Source organism: Hemitrygon akajei, chromosome 1 (genome assembly GCF_048418815.1).
Source record: "Hemitrygon akajei chromosome 1, sHemAka1.3, whole genome shotgun sequence".
Lineage (NCBI taxonomy): Eukaryota > Metazoa > Chordata > Chondrichthyes > Myliobatiformes > Dasyatidae > Hemitrygon > Hemitrygon akajei.
In genome coordinates this window covers 55423989-55445563 of record NC_133124.1, presented here as the reverse complement: position 1 = coordinate 55445563, position 21575 = coordinate 55423989, and the positions used below count along the sequence as shown (strand labels likewise).

The 21575-nt window shown below is 39.8% G+C and overlaps 1 protein-coding gene across 4 annotated transcripts in view; it reads left to right on the top strand.

The window, feature by feature from the left end:
• The window catches only part of trappc9 (trafficking protein particle complex subunit 9), a 535810-nt gene that overhangs the window by 64681 nt on the left and 449554 nt on the right, over positions 1–21575 (top strand). For all 4 annotated transcript variants that reach the window (XM_073043422.1, XM_073043433.1, XM_073043451.1 and 1 more), the window contains 4 exons: positions 12271–12414; positions 14517–14643; positions 16757–16902; positions 20472–20557. In XM_073043422.1, coding sequence (XP_072899523.1) covers positions 12271–12414; positions 14517–14643; positions 16757–16902; positions 20472–20557 — 503 coding nt within the window. The remainder of the gene's footprint in view (positions 1–12270; positions 12415–14516; positions 14644–16756; positions 16903–20471; positions 20558–21575) is intronic.

Genomic DNA, 21575 nt, shown 5'->3' with positions numbered 1-21575 from the left:
TACTGATGCCCTGACACTTGTGTCTTGTTCTTCAGAAAAGCTTTCACCTTCACTGCTCTTGAGGCCACATCTACAGGATTATGTGAAGTGTTTACATACCTACAGTGAGATGTTTGAGAGACGTTAAGAATTTTTGAAACTTTGTTAGCAACAAAGGTTCAGAACCTGAAAGTTTCATTTTTTCATATACTTCACTACAGAAGTACTATCAGTCCAAAAAACTGAGCCTGAAGCTGCATTTGCAACTGCTTCCTTCACATACAGTTTGTCCATACAGCTTGTCATTGTAGCAGCAATTGTTCCACATGAGGGATGAAATGACTTCAATGGAGCTACCCTAGATTTTTCCATGATAAAAGCACTGTGCACCTGAGAAAATGTCATGCAACTAAAGGTAGTTCACTGCTGCATAGCCATCTTTGCAAGTCTGTGAAGTGGTGTAACTGTGCGGCAGTAACTTCTTCAAAGCTCAAGGGTTTCAAACATATAGCAATTTTGAAGTCTTCCAACTGGTAGAATTCTTTCAGCCAGCTTGTCCATTCATGAGCAACTGATGTTGGTATAGTGTCATTCCAGCCAAGCCCTTCCTTACATAGATCCTGTTGGGTCATCTTGGCCGATAACACCACTGGACTCGATTCCTTTTCCCTTGTAATAGTAACTGAACTCACTTCTCTTCCTGTACACCCTTCAACGTTTGGCACATGACTAGTGTCTTCCACAGTGAAGATGCAGTATTATTCAGTGCTGTGTTTGATTCTTTCATGGCTTGTTTCAAATTTGCACCCTTTTCATCAGTGTGAATAAGAAGTATGCTGGGATGCTTTCCACGGCATACCTTGCATGAAAAACACTTTCTGCAGTTCTTGCTGATGTGTCCTATACACAAACAAAGCAGATGCCATTTTCCTTTAGGAGACAATCTTCTCACTGAGCCTTTTTCTGTAGCTGAGGGCATGAATCCACTGTACGGCCACTGGAACAGAATAGATAAACGGTTTTGATTTTCATTGGTTTGACTCAGTGTTAGCTTTACTTTTCATCGTGGCCACAATAGTGACAAAGCTGCACCCTTCAACCTTGGAACAAATTTGTGTTTATTTTGTTCACACCTTTGCTTATTGCAGGTGATGTAGTATCCTGTATATTCCAAAATACCAGAGCTGTAGTCATCCTTGTTTCTCAATAAGATCAAAGTCGGCGAGAGTATAGTCTTAGGGTTATGCCCATCCAGTAGCTCACCCCTCCTCATAGATCCCCAAGCCTATAGGACAACTTCTTTATAACAATGAACACATTGGTAGGCATGTCCAGCTCTTGCATGTACGGAACAACTCCATGGATTTGCAATGGACTCTTAGGTAAAGACTGTATTCTTAAAGAGCCTTCACATCTTCAGATTTGATGGGTGCCAAGAAAGAGCGTGTAGGCTGATGCAATTTTCTGTTCATCACCCAAATGTTCCTGCAGTAGAGTTTAGCCTTTAGCTATCCATCCTTCAGGTCAACTTCTGATGAGCACTGGGGCAACCTTTAGTTTACTGTTCAAGGAAATGGAGGTGGTCACCATAATTGTTTGTCTTGCCTTCACACTGTTCTTAAAAGCCCTTATTCATGATATTGCAATGAATTGCCATTGCAGATTTGAATATCTCTTTTAGACAGAGATGCAATGCATTATTATACCAATGCAATGTTGGAAAATGCATGATCATATACGGTACTGTGGCAGAAGAAATAAATGTGCAGACTATTTTCTAAATGGGGAGAAAAATCCAAAAACTTGAGATGCAAAGGGACTTAGAAGTCCTTGTGTAGAACAATCTAAAGGTTAACTTGCAGATGGTGGTGAGGAAGGCAAATGCAATGTTAGCATTCATTTCAAGAGGTCTAGAATACAAGAGCAGCGATGTGATGCTGAGGCTTTATAATGCACTGGAGAGGCCTCACCTTGAGTATTGTGAACTGTTTTGGGCTCCTTGTCTAGGAAAAGATGTGCTGCATTAGAGAGGGTCCAGAGGAAGTTCACGAGGAATGTTTGATCGCTCTGGGTCTGTACTTGCTGGAATTTAAAGGATGGGGGGTGTGGGGGAATCTCATTGAAACCTTTCGAATGTTGAAAGGCCTAGACATAGTAGATGTGGAAAGAATTTTTCCCTTGGTGGGGGAGCCTAGGACAAGAGGGCACAGCCTCAGGATGGAGGGACTCTTTTTAAAACAGATGTGGAGGAATTTCTTTAGCCAGAAGGTGGTGAATTTGTGGAATTTGTTACCACAGGCAGCAGTGGAGGCCAGGTTGTTGGTGTATTTAAGGCGGAACTTGATAGGACACAGCATCAAAGGTTATGGGGAGAAAGCCAGGGAGTTGGGGGGAAAGAAAAGGATCAACCATGGTTGAATGGCGGAGCAGACTTGATGGGTCAAATGGCCTAATTCTGCTCCTATGTCTTATGATTAATAAAGTTATTATTTCATTTTGCATTCTTAAGGCCTCTACTGTACTATTCAGCTCTCAGTCATCTAAAACATGGGAGCTCTGTACTGTAAGTTAATGTCATCACCAGCACCTTAAGCTGTAGGATATGATATAGGTTCAGAGTGCCTTTTAAATGCAGGCTGAGAGTGAATACCTTGAACTATCCCTTGGGGCCCTAACTCTTCTTTCATGACATTTGAGGAACAAGTGAATCAACATAGACATTGAGTGGTTTCCTCAGTGTCCTATCAATATAGGAATTCACACCATAGCTCTGTCCTGCACTCTTGGTATGCACGGCACTTGAATCCCTTAGCACTTTAACTTTGGCTGTCTGAGCTACAATATTTTCTTGCAATTTAAGCCTCTCCTTCTTTTGGGATTGCTCCTTTCCTCTCCAAAGCTGTTCTTCCATCTGCTGCTTTTGCTCTTCCAGTGCATGTTTATCCTTCAATGTTTGTTGCAGTGTGAATAATGCAGCTAAATTGGCCTCTGTTTTAATATGTGCTGAGGAGATATTAGATACACAAGACACTCTGCTTGCAACAGAACTTGGAGCATGCACATTTGACACACTGTTGCTCAGGTGTGTGTCATCCTGTGGATCCTTAGCATTATGTGTAGTTAAAATGTGCCTTGAAATCTGAGAAACATTTTTACTTGTTCGGCAACTTGACCTCCAACTTTGCATGTTTATTTCAGCCATTGTTCAGCATCTGCTGTGATTGTATTTAATAAGAGTTTCAATAATAGCAGAACTTTTAATTTGTTTATCTTGTTCGGGGTTAGAAATTAAGGACAACACGTAATGTTACTTAGCAATAGCTTAACGGAGACTATTCAAGTTTCTAAGATGAGGCTTTTTCTGAATCTCACAAATGACTTTTAATTGATATTAAATCTTTAATTTTGCTCACAGTTTTCTTGTATTCCTTTTGAGAACTTTTATTCGATTTGCTAAAACTTTCTGTTTAATTACTCTTTTAGCCCTGACTTCCATGTCATTAACATTAGTTCCACTCACATTACTTTCTAGCTGCGATCCCACCAGACCAAACAGTTTCAATTCAAGTGTTGGCAACTGGAATATTTCAGCACTTCAATAGAACAAAACAGAGAACCTTTGAGCATAGGGGCAGCTCTGATCATTCCAAACTGTGTTCAAATCACAAATGTACAACATGAATCAACAAAAGGTTATTCCCTGCTGCCACAAGCTGCTCCTAGCATCTTAGTGTTGTGATTCCAGTTTTGCCAACAGATCCGATGCTGTCCTTTGCTTTCGACTGGTGTTTCTTTGCTATAATTATCATCTTGTTGACATAATGTAGCCATTACTAGAAAACAAACCAAAACTGCTTAGAGGCTAAGCACAGCGGCTTGACACTCTATGATAGTGATCACCAACCTTTTTAAGCCCAAGATCCCCTACCTCAGCCTTGGTTCAAGGCAAGATAGACCCCAGATCAATTAGTTACACACATGCGCACCAGGGCCGAAAAGACTGGAAGTAAAACCTGCAACCCGGAAGTAGAAACAATGTATGAACACCAGGGGTACCCACCCTTTTATGCACTGTGGACCGGCTGACGGGGGGGGGGGGGGGGGGGGAGTGGGGGTGGATGTTAAACGATGGGAATACAGCGATACTCAAAGCAGGTTTCTTATGTCCAGTCTATTCTGCAATATAGTTTTCGCGGCTCTTGGCACTTAGCTTCTGACCCACGCTGCTCACGTTTTTTTCCGCTCACAAAACTCAACGCATTTGTCTTTAAGTGCGGGGCGCTTGGACTCAAAGTACTGAAGCAGTTTTGAGGGCTTCATTGCCTCAGAAAGCCTCCTGGCCCAAACTCCAGCCTCCCGCCTGCCTGCTGCCAGACGGCTTGGCCAAGAGCGGTTGGTCGTGGGTTGGGTGAGAGGACAAGGTCAAGGTCAGGGCCATGCTGGGGCCGCGGCAGTCGCAGTCTGGCTTGAACGAGTGACCGAGCGAGGAGTGCAACAGGGCGCACGCCCATTCCCCTTGTAAGATCTATCGGCTGAGAAAAGTTTGTCTCAGATCGCAGCGAGGTAGATGCTCTGATACTTGTGCTGAGCCCGAATTAGGTCGTCTGCGAACATTTTAGCACTGGGTTCCCCATGAACATTTGGTGTGTTAAACAGGTTTAGAGGCAGCGCTCCAGGCCAGTAGCGACGGCATTTCCTGCTGGCCGTGCAAGGCCAACCAGCGATCCCTGGCGCGAGGGTGTCACTGCGGTTAGGCGACTGATGACCTCGCGTGGGTTTAAGTTCAACAGTGGGCTGACAGAGAATGAGGAAAGGTGCAGCTGACTCATATCGTTTCCTCCCGGCCGGGTGGTTGGGGACCACTGAATTACACTGTGTAGTGCGGGGGAGCTACACGCACGCGCACTGGGCAGAAAGAAAGGAACTAAAACCCCGCAACCCAGAAACAATCTCTCAACAGTATTTGTGTATTTATTTTTCTTTTTTTTTTGGGATCTACTGGGAAAGTCTCAAAGATCGACGGGTTGGCGACCACTACTGTATGATGTGCTACCCACAATGAAGTTGCAAAGTTGAAAAAAGGAAGTTTGATCCTATATTAAGAAACAAGTAAAAGTAACCATCTTGAAAGGATTAAAAACTAATGACATTAAAATTAGTGATATAATGAAATGATCTTAGCATATTTAAATATACTTAAGCGTTCTTAAACTTATTTAAGCCGTCAACAAAAAGATATCACCCCGGCCCACTCCCTAGCTGTACCCAAACTAAACTGAACTAAAGACAAAGCATGAATATGTAACTAAACTCTTCGCTTCTTCTGCACCCCAACCCATGTGACTAACTACCATAATAAACACGCAACCCAAATTACAATGCAGCAGAAATTTAATAGGTCTCATACAGTGGAGATGAGAGCTATGGGTCACTATCTCAAAGTTCAAAGTAAATTTTATTATCAGAGTACATGCGTCACACATAAAACCCTGAGATTCATTTTCCTGTGGGAATACACAGCAAATCTATAGAACAGTAATTATAACAGGATCAATAACCGATCAAGTAAATTACAGAAGACAACAAATATAAATAATAATAAATGCAAATATAAATAGTAATAAATAGTGAGAACATGAAATAAGAGTCCTTAAAGTGAGATAATTGGTTATGGGAACATCTCAATCGATGGGCAATTGAGTGTAGTTATCCCCTTTCAAGAACCTGATGGTTGTGGAGTAGTAACTGTTCTGGAATCTGGTGGTGTGAGTTCTGAGACTCTTGTACCTTCTCCTTTATGGCAGTAGTGAGAAAAGGGCATGGTCTAGGTGGTGGGGTTATCTGATTATGGATGCTGCTTTCCTATGACATTGAGTAGATCTACATGAAACAATGACTGAGAGGGATTTCCCTGTGATACACTGGGCTGAATCCAATACTTTCTGGAGAACTTTACATTAAAAGGCTTGAAAACACACAAGTGTTTTCACCCCAGGCTGTGATTTAGTTAGTCAATACCCTCTCCACCACACATCTACAGAAGTTTGTCTAAGTTTTTGATGTCACGCCGAATCTCCGCAGACTACTGCGGAAGTAGGGGTGCTGCCGTGCTTGCATCACAATTGCAATTGTGTGCTGACTGTAGGCCATGTCCTCTCAAATAGTTACACCCAGGAGTTTAAAATTGTTAACCCTCTTCAACTCTGATCCTTCAATGAGGACTTGCTCATGGTCCTCTGGTTTCTCTGTCCTGGTCTATAATCAGTTCCTTGGTCTTGCTGACATTGAGAAGTTGCTATATGACACTACTCAGTCAAATTTCCAATCTCTCTCCTGTATGCTGATTCATTTGCCACCTTTGATATGGCCCAGAACAGTGGTATCATTAGCAATCTTGAATATTACATTGGAGCTGTGCTTAGTCACATAGTCATACATGTAAAGTGAGTAGAGCAAGCGGCTAAGCACACATCCCTGTGGTGCACCCATTCTGATGGAGATCATGAAAGTGATATTGTTGACAAGCTGACCTGACTGGGGTCTAGAAATGAGGAATTCCGGGATCCAATTGCACAAGAGCATATTGAGGCCAGGTCTTGGAGTTTACTGATTAGTTTTGAGGGAACAATGGTGTTAAATGTCAAGCTGTAATCAATAAGAACATCTGGATGTATGTATCTTTGCTGTCCAAGTGTTCCAGGGTTGTGTGAAGAGCTAATGAGATGATACCTGCTGTGGACCTATGTAGACAAATTGGAGCAGAGCCAAGTAGCTTCTCAAGCAGGGGCTATATCATCACCAGCCTCTCAAAACAATTCATCATTGTGGATATAAGTGAAACTGGCGATAGTCATCAAGGCAGGTCACCATGCTGTTCTTTGGTACTGGTATAATTGAAGCCTGCTTAAAGTATACACTGCTGAAGCAAGAGTTTAAATATATAAGTGAACACACCAACCAGTTGTTCAAGCCAGATTTTTAGTACATGTTCAGGTACCCCATCCAGTCCAGATGCTTTTTCTTAGATTCATTCTCCTGAAGGCAGCCTGTATGTCAGCATCAGATACTGAAATCAAAGGGTCATCAGGAGATGTGGGGGTTCATGATAGTTCCTCCATGTTCTACGGTGAAATCAAGCATGGGCATTGAACTCATCTGGAATTGAAAGCCCTGCTGTCATCTCCCATGTTGCTTGGATTAACTTTGTGGGAGGTTATGGTATTCAAAACTTGCCACAACTATCAAGCACCCCTTGTTGATTCCAGTTTGGAATCTCAAGGTTCATCCAGGGCTTCTGCTTGGGGAAGACTCTGAAGGATTTAGAGGGGATACACATGCAACTCCAAATAAGAACTGAAATGTGAGCAATATTTTTTTTTACAAATAATTTATGAATCTTTGGAGTTCTGTAGTCACAGCATATTAGCAACAAATATCTTTAAATGTTAGCACACCAAAGAGAAGCCTGAGAGACAGTTGAGATTGGAGATTAATTCATGTGTCAGGAGGTCAGTGTTTTTTTTTTTTTTGCCCCTGTTCCATCATAGATAAAAGCCAAACCATGGTCTTGGATTTTTACATTTTCCTGGGGTGTTGTTTTTTTTTTTGCCATCAGAAACTACTACAAGGCTTTTTAAGCTATGGTTTTTGTTGCCTACAGGATTTCATAGAGACATAGAAAACCTACACCACAATACAGGCCCTTTGTGCCAAACATGTGTCCTTACCTTAGAACTACCTAGGCTTACCCACAGTCCTCTATTTTTCTAAACTTCATGTACCTGTCCAGGAGTCTCTTAAAAGACCCTATTGTTTCTGCCGCCACCAGCAGCCCATTCCATGTACTCACCACTCTGTGTTTATATATTTAAAAAAAACTTATCCCTGACATCTCCTCTGTACCTATTTCCAAGCACCTTAAAACTATGCCCTCTCGTGCTAGCCACTTCAGCCCTGGGAAAAAGCCTCTGACTATCCACACGATCAATGCTTCTCATGATCTTGAACACCTCTATCAGGCCATCTCTAAACCTCCGTCGCTTCAAGGAGAAAAAGGAGAATAGGTTCACTCAATCTATTCTCATAAGACATGTTCCCCAATCCAGGCAACTTCCTTGTAAATCTCCTCTGCACCCTTTCTATGGTTTCCACGTCCTTCCTGTAGTGAGGAAGTGGGGTCTGACCAGGGTCTATATAGCTGCAACATTACCTCTTAAACTCAATCCCACAGTTGATGAAGGCCAATGCACTGTATGCCTTTTTAACTACAAGTCAACCTGTGTAGCAGCTTTGAGTGTCCTATGGACTCGGACTCTAAGATCCCTCTGAACCTCCACATTGCTAAGAATCTGACCATTAATGCTATATTCTACCATCATATATTTCATGCCGAATATACTTTTATTTTGTGTCTCTGTATTTCCTAATGTAACTCTCACTTGGGCTAGTGGCTAAATATAGGGGGTGATAGCCTCCAGCCCAGCCAAACTTAAGAAATCTCGTTTGGGTGGATGTTGCGCAATGTGTCCCCTGTTACAAATCAGTACCCTGAAATAACAAAGTGCACAATATGGAATTAAATGATTAAGCTTTATAATTCTTACTTTGACAATATGGTTTAGAAAATGAAAAAAAGAAAAAGGGCCCATTCTTATGAAACAGTCTATTGTGCAATGTTGGAGCTCACTGATAAGTCCACCATCGACCTCCTCCAATCGTCGCTGCCCTTCGGACCCTCACTCCAAGTCCACTCAGTCCGGCGGTCTCCAACTCCCTCCATTCGTGTCTTCTCTCCTCATCTCTCCCTGGCAAAAGACCGTGAAAATCTCTCTTCCAGACTTACAAGAAAGAACAACAGCCTTCCAAACCCCTGTTATCTCTAGTCACAAACCAAACATCGCTGCTGCAGAGAAACCATTACATTATCAGTGAAACCTTAGTGTATTTCACTAATAAGCAACCTTGTACACAAGTTATAAAAATAAAGCTGTTTAACAATATGCTGACACTTTTAAAGCTGTTGCAAAGTTATCCAAGATGGAAAATTATATTTTCCATTTTGAAGCTTGGGTTCGATGTAGTGTATGTCGTGTACAATAGACACCAATCAGCTGTAGAAATGATGAACAAAAAATGAGGATCAAACTAATCTGATTTTGTTTTTTTAAATTCCAGTGATTGAAGTGAAATGCATACTAAAGTTGACCACTGACTCTCTGGCACCCTTGGTTTCTGATCTTTGCCAGATTAAAAGAGGTCACACAATATTAATGGCAGAAATAAACTGTAAAAGCTTAAAAAAGATTCTTAATTAAACAAAAATTGAATGCAAACTTGTTAATTACTGTGCTTACAAAGAATGTTGCTTGTCTATTATCTTTTTAAACATTTCATCCAGGTAACATTTTCATGTGTTTTGATCTCTCGCTGTGTAATTTTTCTTGCATCAAATAAAATTAATTAACTCATGTTCTGTCATGAAGGTATGTTTCTCTATCCCTTTGATTAAATCACCCAACAACTCAATTAACTTGTCAATAGTAAATCTCTCAGTTTCATCATCGCTGCTATCTTCATTACTTAGTGTTTTTATCAACATTCAGAACACTGTCTATAATTTCTGAGTCTGTAAGTGATGAGCAGGTGTTTTGTTATCGACAGTTATCCACTCACATGGATTTTCTTCATTAAGACTACTTGCTGTATCTTTGAAAGCAGGTCCTGTAATACTTATTGCATATGCAAGCAAATCATAAACTACTGCTTTCGCTGATACACAAAATCCTGTAAAATCATCATCAAGCTTTACTTTAGGCATATTATCAAACATTAAGGCAGGTCACAACTTACACCAGCCATTCTTCAGTGTTAAATGTTCTACCTTCTCCCACCCACAAGCAATGAACCAAAGAATAATTCTTTAACAAGTGTCTGTACAGAATTGCCAGCAGTCATCTCATCGAACAGATGTTTCATGAAAACTGAGTGACACTTGGCCTCATAATTTCATCTGAATTAAAAGTGTGCTGAACCATTACTTTCAGGAAAATTGGTGGTCAACCTGTATTATGATCAGAAATGTCAGTATAAGCCAGTATTAATTAATGTACTTTTATTAATGCTGCAGTCAGAACAGGGAAATATAAATTGGTAAGAATAATACAGTATATTGAATAGAATGGAACTGACGTTCTGATGGCCAGATATGTTTCCAGAATTTGAATGATACTCGAGTTAATTTACATTACCTGGGGCTACATTATTAGACTAACTTATTATTAGCACAAGCAACAAAATATTCAGTTTTAAATAATTCTTCCAGGCTCAAATTAATTTTGATTTTTCTCCAGCATTTAATTGATTAGTTACATTGTGGCGCTTTTATGTTCTAGCTTAAGAATAAACTTGAATCACATCACGGTCCAAAAATTCAGCTTTAGTTTGTCATTCTTTGAGCTGCTGCTGCTTATAATTATTGTTGGTGCATACCAGGATTCTTAACTTCATAATATTTTATTGGACTTAATTCATTTCAGAATCAGGTTTATTATCACTGAAGTGTTCTCGCACAGGTGTAAAAGAACTCTGAACTAAACACCAAGCATAAACCAGTCAATGAGGCGGTCCCAGTAAGATTAACCATTTACTGTTCACTCTTCCACACCAACGTATGGTGAAAACTGTTGATAAAACAATACAAAATATATACAGTATTTGTTTCCTTCTTGACATCACATTTACATCATAAATACTTGCAAAAGTAAAATTACAACTATATTACATTAAAGTGCAACATACAGTCAGAATCTACCTACGCCATCGACTGGCTTTAAATACACTTCAACACAAACTATCCGCAACTCTTTAAATAACAAAAACCATAAACTTTATCAACCGTCATTACTTTTAACAGAATCAGCGTTAACATTTTTAATTCAACATATCGATTATCTCATGAACTTACGGCGTTGCTTCTCTAATGTTTCTAGTGCGTAGAAAGAAAACTTTTCTCGCGCTGATCCTGCACACACATAAGCCCCCTCCTTCCCCTTTCTCCAAACCAGTATTTTCCCACAGGACGGAGTGAAACCGGGTGTGACATCATCGCATGCCGCGATATATCACAGACAACGAATTTACTTTAAACAACCTTAACTTTAACTAGAAAACGATAACAAACGAATTACTAAAGTGAAAATATAATAAACTAAACAAATGCCTTAAAGGCAACACAATCACTGACATGAAATTTGTAGTGAAAGTACAGGATAAGACATAACTATAAATTACAAAAATAAATTGTGCTATAGGCAAATAAGAAGGTAGTGTATGTGGACTGTTTAGAAATCTGATGGTAGAGAGGAAGAAGCTGTTTGTAAAAATATTGTGTGGGTCTGCAAGCTTCTGTACCACCATATCACGATGACAATGAGAAGAGGGCATTCCCAGATGGTGAGGGTCCCTATCGTTGGATGTTGCTTCCTTGAGGCACCTTTTTAAGACCCTGATATTGGGGATGTTTGTGCATGTGATATAGTTGGCTGAGTCTGCAGCCTTCTGTAACTTTTGATCCTGGATATTGGAGCCTCCATACCAGGCTGTGATGCAACCAGTCAGAATGCGCTCCACCACACCTCTGGAAATTTGCAAGAGTCTTTGATACACCAAATCTCTTCAAACTCCTGACAAAGTAGAGACATGACTTCTCATGCTTCATGACTGCATCAATGTGCGGGGGCCCAGGATGGATCCCCTGAGATATCGACACCCAAAAACTTGAAACTGTTCACCCTTTCCATCACTGACTCCTCAATGACAACAGTATTCTCACGACTTCCCTTTCCTAAAATCCACAATAAATTTCTTGGTATTGCTGACTTCGAGTATGAGGTTTTTCTTGTGACACCACTCAACCAGCTGATCTATCTTGCTCCTATATGCCAGCTGGCTGCCATCTGTGATTCAGACAAAATAGTGGTGTTATTGGCGAATTGTATAGATTGCATTTGAGCTACGCACAGTGTGTGTAAAATCATGACTTTCAATTTTGAATTGAAGTTCACTGACATATCTTTGTACAATGATTTGTGAGCAATCATGAATTTTTGTGTGGCTATATGTTTACTGCTATCTTTTATGTGCCATAATGTGCTTTGTGCTGTGTATGACTATTGGTATTGTGCTTTGCACTTTGACCCCAGAGGAACGTTGTTTCATTTGGCTGTATTCATTGGTTTTCATGTTCTGGAATGATAATTCATCTTGACTTTTAATTCTGAATTAATGTTGCAGGAGCTCACAAAGGTTGGCCAGCAGTACAAATGCGTTTGCTGCATGAACTTGTTTATGCTTCAAGGCGAATGGGAAATCCAGCTCTTGCAGTTCGTCACCTGTCTTTTCTTCTTCAAACCATGCTGGATTTCCTTTCAGATCAAGGTAGAGTATGGTAGTAGGTTTCTGTAGTGTTTAATTGTGAACTGGTGTCCAGGTGAAATAGTGTTGGAAAATTCGGTTGCAAATGCACTGCTGTGGCTTTCTTCTCGTTTGGCTGTTTTAATGCTTAACTTTGCTCATAAATTCTGTGAAATAGGCTATACTTTGATGAAAGAGTTTTGAGGTACAATGAATTAAACATAGAAATTTGGTTTATTTTCTGATTTATGAGAACCTGAATTGCAGGCCTTGGAGCTTTTAAATTTTCATAAATCATTATGCATTTCACATTTTAGCTGAGAATTTGTGCATGCAGATTTGCAAGTATTTGATCATTGCTACCTCATATGTAAATATGCATTAGGGATTTAATTGCAGTGGGATATTATTCATGTTAGCCTTGTGTGAATAATTCATTGAGTACTGGAAAATCTTACACGTATACTGCTGTTCTTGAGTTACAAAACTAAGAATAAAAATAGCTGTTGAATGATCAGAATTTTTTTTGCATTTTAGAAATTCCTTTTTGATTAAAAATGAGCCTGTAATGAGACCATTATTAAATATTAATAACTTGGACACAACTGACCACAATATTGAATGTAGTTAGGTGATGCCAAGTTAGTTTTGAGGGCCTTCAGGTTGTAAGCATCCAGAATGACTGTAGGAGTGAACTCCATATTTTGGAGAGATTATGGAAGAATTAATTTATGACTGAGTTGGGCTATGGGCCTGACTTTTTAAGCACATTGAAGAATGGAAGAGGATTAAACGATCATATTGAGTCATGCAATTGTACAGGGCAGAAGTGGGCTCTGTTGGCCCTTTTTGCCTAACTACGCTCATCCTATTTGTCTGCATTAGGTTTGTATGCCTTTACACTTTGCATGTCAACCACTTGTGTAATTGACACTTAAATATAGTGATTTCACCACTTTAATGGTAGGTGTGAAATGACCCTTTGCTCCATAATGCTGTAGTTTGTTTGCTCATTTCCCTGTATTCTCTGCTTTTTTTTAATATATAGAGCTTGCAAAATCTTGTAAATGTTATTCTGCCTATTAGACTATTTGAAGATCATTCTCAGGGTTTATCTATTGGTTTGTCATTTCTGCCTTTCTCGTTGTTGCTCCCTTTAGTTCTTGTTGATGCTGCCTTTTAACCTGGTAGTTTATGCAGAAATTGGCCAGTTTATTGTCTAGTTCCAATTTAACATTTCCTCTTGGGAATGCTCACTTTCTGAGAAGGCTGAAAAGAACAGGACAATACACATCTATACTCATGCCATTCTACAGATGCATAGTAGAGTGCATTCTAACATGTTGCATCACTGCATGGTAAGGAAGCTGCACTGTGGCGGGCAGGATGGTTCTACAGTGGGTAGTTAAAACTTCCCAACACATCACCAGTACCAGCCTACCCACCATCAAGGGCATATATATAGAAGGGTGCTGTACTATTTCAGAAACTTATTTTTTCTTTCTATGTCAAAATCTTGCATCTGTAATAATTTTCTTTCCATGCAATTAGCACAATCTAACCTACTGAACTGTGTATACCCCAACATATTACAGCATGTTGTGTATATATATTATCATTTTGTAGTTGCTGGATTTAACCCATTGGCTCAACTTCCCCACAGCAACCTGGCCTTTCCTTATCCTGTTCATCTTTGCTCCCATCTTCTCTAAAGTCTTAACTAGCCTGATTTTCTCTGCCTCCCAGTTCTAACCAAGGGTCACTGATGAGATACATTTTTGTTTTTCTTTCCAAGCGAGATATGAGCTTTATATTCTGAATATATTTTGCTTTCATGTTTATTGGCACTGGCAGCCTCTTTGCAGTCTGTGGTTTTTGCTGTGGACCACAGTATTGTAATTGCAAGAATGATTTATTTTGAGTGTATAATACCATAGTTTTTGCAAACAAGTTTGCTGGTGGACAGTTTAATGTAATTGACAATGAGTTACTTCACTTGAGTTTACAGATGCTTTGTAACTCAATTTATTTATTGAGTTAGGTAATAAATCAAAGATTTCATAATTTGTATTTTTGTTAGGTAAATAGTCAAGTGATGAAATTCTATTTGTGGTGCTGTTTTGTAGAGAAGAAGGAAGTTTCTCAGAGTTTAGAGAGCTACACAGCAAAATGCCCTGGTACTATGGAGAATGTAACACTTCCTGATGATGTGAAATTGCCTCCAGTCCCCTTCACTAAGCTTCCTATAGTCAGGTAAGCATGGTTTGTAGTGTCAAGATTATAAACATGCTGTAAATCATGAGTGACACACAAAGTACTGGAGGAACTCTGCAAGTGAGGCAGCATCTTTGGAGGGGAATAAGCTGTCAGTGTTTCAGGACTAGACCTTTCAGAACTAGACTGGCAGGGGGAAGAAGCCAGAATAAGAAGGTGGGAGAGGGAAAGGAATACAAGCTGGTAGGTGCTAGGAGAAACCCTGTGGGGCAGAAGAAGAGTGGATGGGGGAAGGAGGTATGAAGAGTCTGGGAGTTGATAGGTGGAAGTAGAAGAGGGCTAAAGAAGTCTGATAGGAGGAGACAGTAGACTATAGAAGAGAGGCAAGAACGTGCACCAGATGGAGGTGAGAAGGGGTGAGAGGGGACCAGAATGGAAAAAGGGAAAAGGGAAAGGGGAGAAATTACCATAAGATAGAGAAATTGATGTTCATGCCATTAGGTTGGAGACTACGCAAACGGAATACAGGTATTGCTCCTCCAAAGGGTGGGGTTTCCTAGTGGCTACCCATTTCAATTCAGCTTCCCATTGCCACAATGAGGCCAAACTCTAATGAGCAATATGTCATATTCCTTCTGAGAAAGTGCCTCACAAAGGAGGAGTGCTGCACTCTGAGGTGTCCTGGCAAAGAGAGAGTTTCAGCTGTGACTCAACTCAAATATCACAAGTCTTATTGCCCCTTTGTACTCAGTGACATTTTGCACTTCATGTTTATATATTCCTTCCTCCCTCACATAAATTCTATAAGAATTAATTTTATTTAACACTTCCAATTTTTGTGCAGTGATTTGTGAATTCTGTAATGGTGAATTTCTGTTTCTGAACTGCCTTAATCATTGTTTGTCTGTACTTGATATATGCAAACAGAAAACTTAAGCAAGTAGCCACTCTACATTTACATCTGCTAAATTGAGAATATTTACCTCAGTGGCCACTTTATTAGGTGCAACAATACACCTGCTTGTTAATGAAGTATCTAATTAGCCAATCATGTGGCAGCATCCCAATGCATAAAAGCATGCAGATATGGTGAAGAGGTTCAGTTGTTCAGACCAAACATGAGAATGAGGAACTTTGACTGTGGAATGTTTGTTGGTGCCAGATGGGGTGGTTTGAGTATCTCAGAATCTGCTGATCTCCTGGGATTTTCACACACAACAGTGTCTAGAGTTTACAGAAAATGATGCAAGAAACAGAAAAAAAACATCCAATGAGTAGTAGGTCTATTGACAAAAATGCCTTGTTAATGAGAGAGGTCAGAGGAGAAATGTCAGACTGGTTCACGCTGACAGGAATGTGACAGTAACTCAGATAACCACATGTTACAACAGTGGTGTGCAGAGGAGCATCTCTGAATGTGACAAATATTGAATTTTGAAGAGATGGGCTACAGGAGCCAAAGACCACAATCATACACAGTGGCCACATTATTAAGTATAGGAGGCCACTGTGTGTATAATTGAGCAAACTTTAATAATAATGCAATTGGCAAACTATAGAAGGATACAGATCTATTAATTATTTTAGTATTGGGCTATTATTTGCCCATCCCTACTTGCCTTTGATAAGGTTATGTTCAGCAGATAATATAATAAAGGTATTTCCACAATACTGCTGGGTAAGAAGTTTCAGGATTTCATAGAAAAAATATATATTTGCAAATTGGGATAATGTGTGACCTGTAAATGAACTCTCAGATGTTGTTTCCATGCACTTGAGGCTTAATGAGAAATGGTTTCAATTATTCATCTATATTTTGGGTTAATTATGTGAGCCATTTCAAGCAGCAATTAGGTTAGAAACATGAATGTGTCAAATTAAATCACTGACAGTACTGAGCTTATCAAAATATTAAAGGACAACTAAACAGCATGCTTGTCCCTCAAAATTAAGATGAATGATGCTTTACAATTCAGGTAATAAACATGAACTTTTCTATTAAGCTGTTTTCTGAACTGTTTGAGGAATGTAAAGCTATCTAGGAACTCTTGTGGTTATTCTTAATTCCTTTTTTTTGGGGAAGAAATGGTTTCCACAATCTGTTTTTAAAGTAAGCCATAAGTTTGTAACTTTTTCTCCTGTTCTAATATAGGTCTGTAAAGCTCTTGAATCTTCCACCAAATCTCCGTCCATTGAAAATAAGAAACACATTTGGTCAGAATATATCCTCAAAGAGCCCTTTTATTTATTCACCAATTATGGCACACCATCGAGGTGAAGAAAGAAGCAAAAAAATAGGTAAAGGCATATCAGGTTATAACTATTATGGTGACTTTGATAAACCCAGTTGTTGTAGAGGACCAAACTATACATAATAGATCTGATGTCGAGTATCTGAATTTTTTTGAGGGAAAACCAAGCTCTGACTGCCATTGTAACCATAGAGAAATGAGAAATACAATAACTTTTAATTGAGAGGATTGGGTTATCTTGTCATGGCTTTTTGTTCGTTAGGTTGCATCTGGATTTCCCTCCATGCCGCTCTGACATATTGGGAAATCATATACTTGGCAGGTTATAGCAGTGGTTTGTCTTTGCCTTCTGCCGGGTGAGTTTAAAGACATCACCACCTCTTGCAGTGGATGACCAGGACGTCTAAGTGCCTTGCCGTACTCTTAGCGCTCCACAAATGCCTGCTGGCCTGCCTTCTTGACCGTTGGACCATTAATCGGTTTACTCCACTCAATCTGCCAGGGCCAGACTTCACACGCTGGGCTAGGCAGATCCCCTACCTCACCGAGGGTCAAAAGCCCGTTGGCTACCCTCACCTGGTTGGGCCCGTCTGCCGAGAAGCTTTACCGGGGTGTGGCTGCTGCGCGTGTTACAGCTACTTGGAGCCACTGGTGAGAGCTGAGCGCCAGGTGGGGACCAAAGGTGGACGAGCTGCCCTGAGAAGGGAACGGCAGGCCCCCCGATCAGAGGTGCTACCCCTCCCTAGACACCCCATACACCACCTTGTCATGGCAGTTGACTAAAATTAAATAAACTTAAGTTTAAAAATTGAGGTGCATAAATTGCTAAGTAGTACAAGGACTTTGTCAAATGTCGAGTTGAAATTTGTTTATATTTGGATAGCTACAAAGTCCTATGTAGCAAATTTGGCTGGAACATAAAATTCCTCGTAATCCACGTGGAAGTGGCATGTAGAAGTAAAAGTTGGCTGAATGTGTGAGAGCAAAGGATAATGGTCAAAGTAAGCATGCAAGGTTGGATGCAGTAGGGTTCTACCAAACTCTCCAGTAGTCCCTTTTTGTGCACTACATATTATTAAATTGGACTTGAATGTAGGTAACAAAATAAAAGATTGTCAAGTTCAAGTTTTCTGTCATTCAACCATATGATTGTTACTGCCAAACAAAACAATGTTCCTCTGAACCAAGCTGCACACACGTAACTCGCACCCAACACATTAAGTAATATTACCACAAATAACAAAATACATTGTAGAAGATTGACATTTAGCATAAGATGTGTTTATGACACAAGTTTAAAAAGTAAACAGTATAGTGCTATTGGCACTTCATGCTTGATGAAGCCTGGGTAGTGGCAGGGATTTCAGTAGACTCATGGCCTAACGGAAGAAGCTGTTTCTCATCCTAGCAGTCCTTGTGCTAATACTTCAGTACCTACTGCCTGAAGGTAAGTGGTCCTGGGGAATGTGGGATAGATGGGAGGGATCCTTGACAATGCTAAGGACACCTCACTACAGGAAGGATGTGGATACTATAGGAGATTTACAAGGATGTTGCCTGGATTGGAGGGCATAACTTAGGAGAATAGGTTGAGTGAACTTGGTCTTTTCTCCCTGGAGTGACAGAGGATGAGAGGTGACCTGATAGAGGTGTATAAGGTGGAGTGGTGTTGATCATGTAGATTGCCCAAGGCTTTTTCCCAGGGCTCAAATGGCTAGCAAGAGAGGGCATAGCTTGGAAATGGGTACAGAGGGGATGTCACGAGTATGTTTTTCACACAGAGAGAGGTGGGTGTGTGGAATGTACTGCTGGGGCAGTGGTGGAAGCAGATACAATAGGATCTTTTAAGAGCCTCTTGGATAGGTACATGGAGCTTAGAAAAAAAGAGGGCTATGTGCTGGGAAATTTCTAGGCAGTTTTTAAATTAGGTTGCGTTGGCAGAATATTGTGGGCCTAAGGGCCTGTAATGTGCTGTAGATTTCTATGTTCTAAGGGCACTACGTACGCAACGCTTCTGGTAAGTATCTTGGATAGGTGGAAGAGACACCCCAATGATCCTCTTGGTAGTCCTCATAGTCCTTTGTAGGGTCTTGTGGTCAGAATTTGGTGTATTGTAGCACAATTGTCCAGGTGGTTGATCTTGAGAAAAATTTTAAGTTACAGTAAAGAATCAAAGAACTGATGCAATGACATTGGGCATGAAAGTGACAAATGGAAATCGATCTATTGGTGTGTGAGGGAATTAACTGTTTTACTGGTGGAGACAGTTTGATTTCAAGTCAACAAATTTAATGGAGCACACATGACACCCTATGCTGCATAAAGTACAAATAGAATACCAGAAGCAGCAGCAAGAATTTTTAATGTCATGTATATGCAAATTAGAAGTTTGTTTTCTCTGCTGCCTTTTTTCCCCCCAAAATATCTTCTTTCTCACTGGTGGGAAGTATCAGCTAAAGTGGTAGGGAAGTTGGTTGCTGAATTTACAGTATGTATCTTTTTTTATATAACTCCATTGTTTTGCCTAACCTTCTGAATCTTTTGGCACAACTGGAAAAGTTGAGAAAAAAATGTTCAGTTACAGAAATGGTGAGATGGTGAAATGCTGAGATGTTCAGTTACAGAAATGGTGAGAAAGGGCAACATTTATTCCAGAGGGTAGTTTTGCCATTAACCATCTATTTGATAGGTTATTGATGGTGTACAAGAGGAGGGCAAACAAAGGGATCATGAAAGCATGACTGAAGTTGTCCAGCAAGTTGCATCATTGTGGATAGAAAAAGAATCAGTTACCTTTTACAAATAGATAATGTATAGCCAACCATCTGTAGATTATCCATATGCAATGGTGCAGGAACAGCAAGTTGCTAGAAGATACAGAATTTGATATTGACCCCAGAAGCCTATAATGTACCTGTATGGAAGGCAAGATTCTCTTTCTCACACTTGAATTGGGCTCTGCACAGAGGCCACAGATGGCTGGATCAGAGTTTGGATGGAAAATTAAGTTGGTAGGCAAACCAGGAAAATTGTGATTGTCTGTGTGTTTGATCTTTGTAATTTATTTGGTTATCTAAATTCTCTTTTACTTTGGTTTGCAATTATTAATGTATCAAGTGCAGCAGGTTGAGTTGGGAGGGATGGGAGGTGATTTGGTATTTTGGAAATGGGGAAGGAGGAGGAATGTTAGTTTTATAGATGTCAGACAACCAATTTTAAAATCACTTAGTTATTGGCATGAAAACTTAGGTTTTGAGCAGAGTAAAATTTAATATTTTAAGCATTGATAAAAATTCAGGAATTGTTTATTATAGTTAATTTCCTTTTTAATTCAACAATATAGCCCTTATTGGCATTCCTACCTGAGCTGTATTTTTATTGTTGTAATGTACCTTTGATTCCCAGATAAAGATTAGTTTTGGATCTGAGGCATCGTAGATAAGTCAATTATTCAATTTTAGCTTTTATTTTTAAATAGTACTGCTTAAGTGTTGATTAGTTATTGTGGTAATATTTTTGCATGAACTTTTATCTTTATTTTATTTGGTTACTCATATTACAATGAAAGTGATGTCCTTCTGACATTGATAATTGAACTTTGTTCCATCCCAACAGATTTCCAATGGGTGCAGGGAGATGTATGTGAAGTTCAGCTGATGGTCTATAATCCCATGCCTTTTGAACTGAGAGTAGAAAACATGGTTTGTATGCTTCTCCCATTTTTATTTCTTTAGGCTTTCTGCAATAAAATAGTCATTCATTCTTCAACTTTCTGTTAGAAAATAAGTGTGTGTATATATATTAAATGTGCAGAGGTTAAGTGAAAATTATGTCAGGCTTGATTGTGCAAATTTCTTAGAGCTAATAGACCATAGAAAAGTTTTGAGGTTTTTATGTGGTGAATTAATGTGGTGCTTTTGGACTCACACTCCAAAATTTGTTGTGGTAGGAAAGCGGAACTATTGACAAAACTGCCATGTACAATGAATTACCAGCAAATACAATATTCTTAAAATTGTGCCTAGCTCTTGAATGTTGTTGGCTTATTCTTGGTGATATATTCATGTGGATGGATGTCGATGAGGAAAGACAAGGAAATGAAATGTATTTTTTATACAGCTTTTTAGTGGAATGCAAAGAGAATTTGAAAATAGCACTTGATGTATTGTCAACAGTTTTGGGCCCCTTATCTCACAAAGGATACTGTATTGCTATCGGAGAGAGTTCAGAGGAGGTTTACGAGGATGATTTTGGGAATAAAGAGGTTAACATTTAAAGAGCTCTTGGGCAGTTTTGGGTCTGTACTCACTGGAATTTAGAAGAAAGCATGAGGATCTTCATTGAAATCCACCAAATATTGAAAGGACTAGATAAGGTGGATGTGGAGAGGATGTTTCCTCTGGTGGGGGTATCCAGAACTAGAAGGCACAGCCTTAAAATTGAAGGGTGACCATTTAGAATGGAAGTAAGGAGTAATTTTTTTAGCCAAAGAGTGGTGATTCTATGGATTGCTTTGCCACAGATTGCAGTGGAGATCAAGTCCGTGGGTATATTCAAATATCGGGGCATCAAGGGATATGGTGTGTGGGCAGTTGCATGGGATTGAATGGGATCCGGGATCGGCCGTGATGAAATGGCGGAGTGGGCTCGATAGGCTGAATGGCCTCATTTTGCTCCTATATCTTATGGTCTTGTGTACCATAACATCCTCTTATTTCT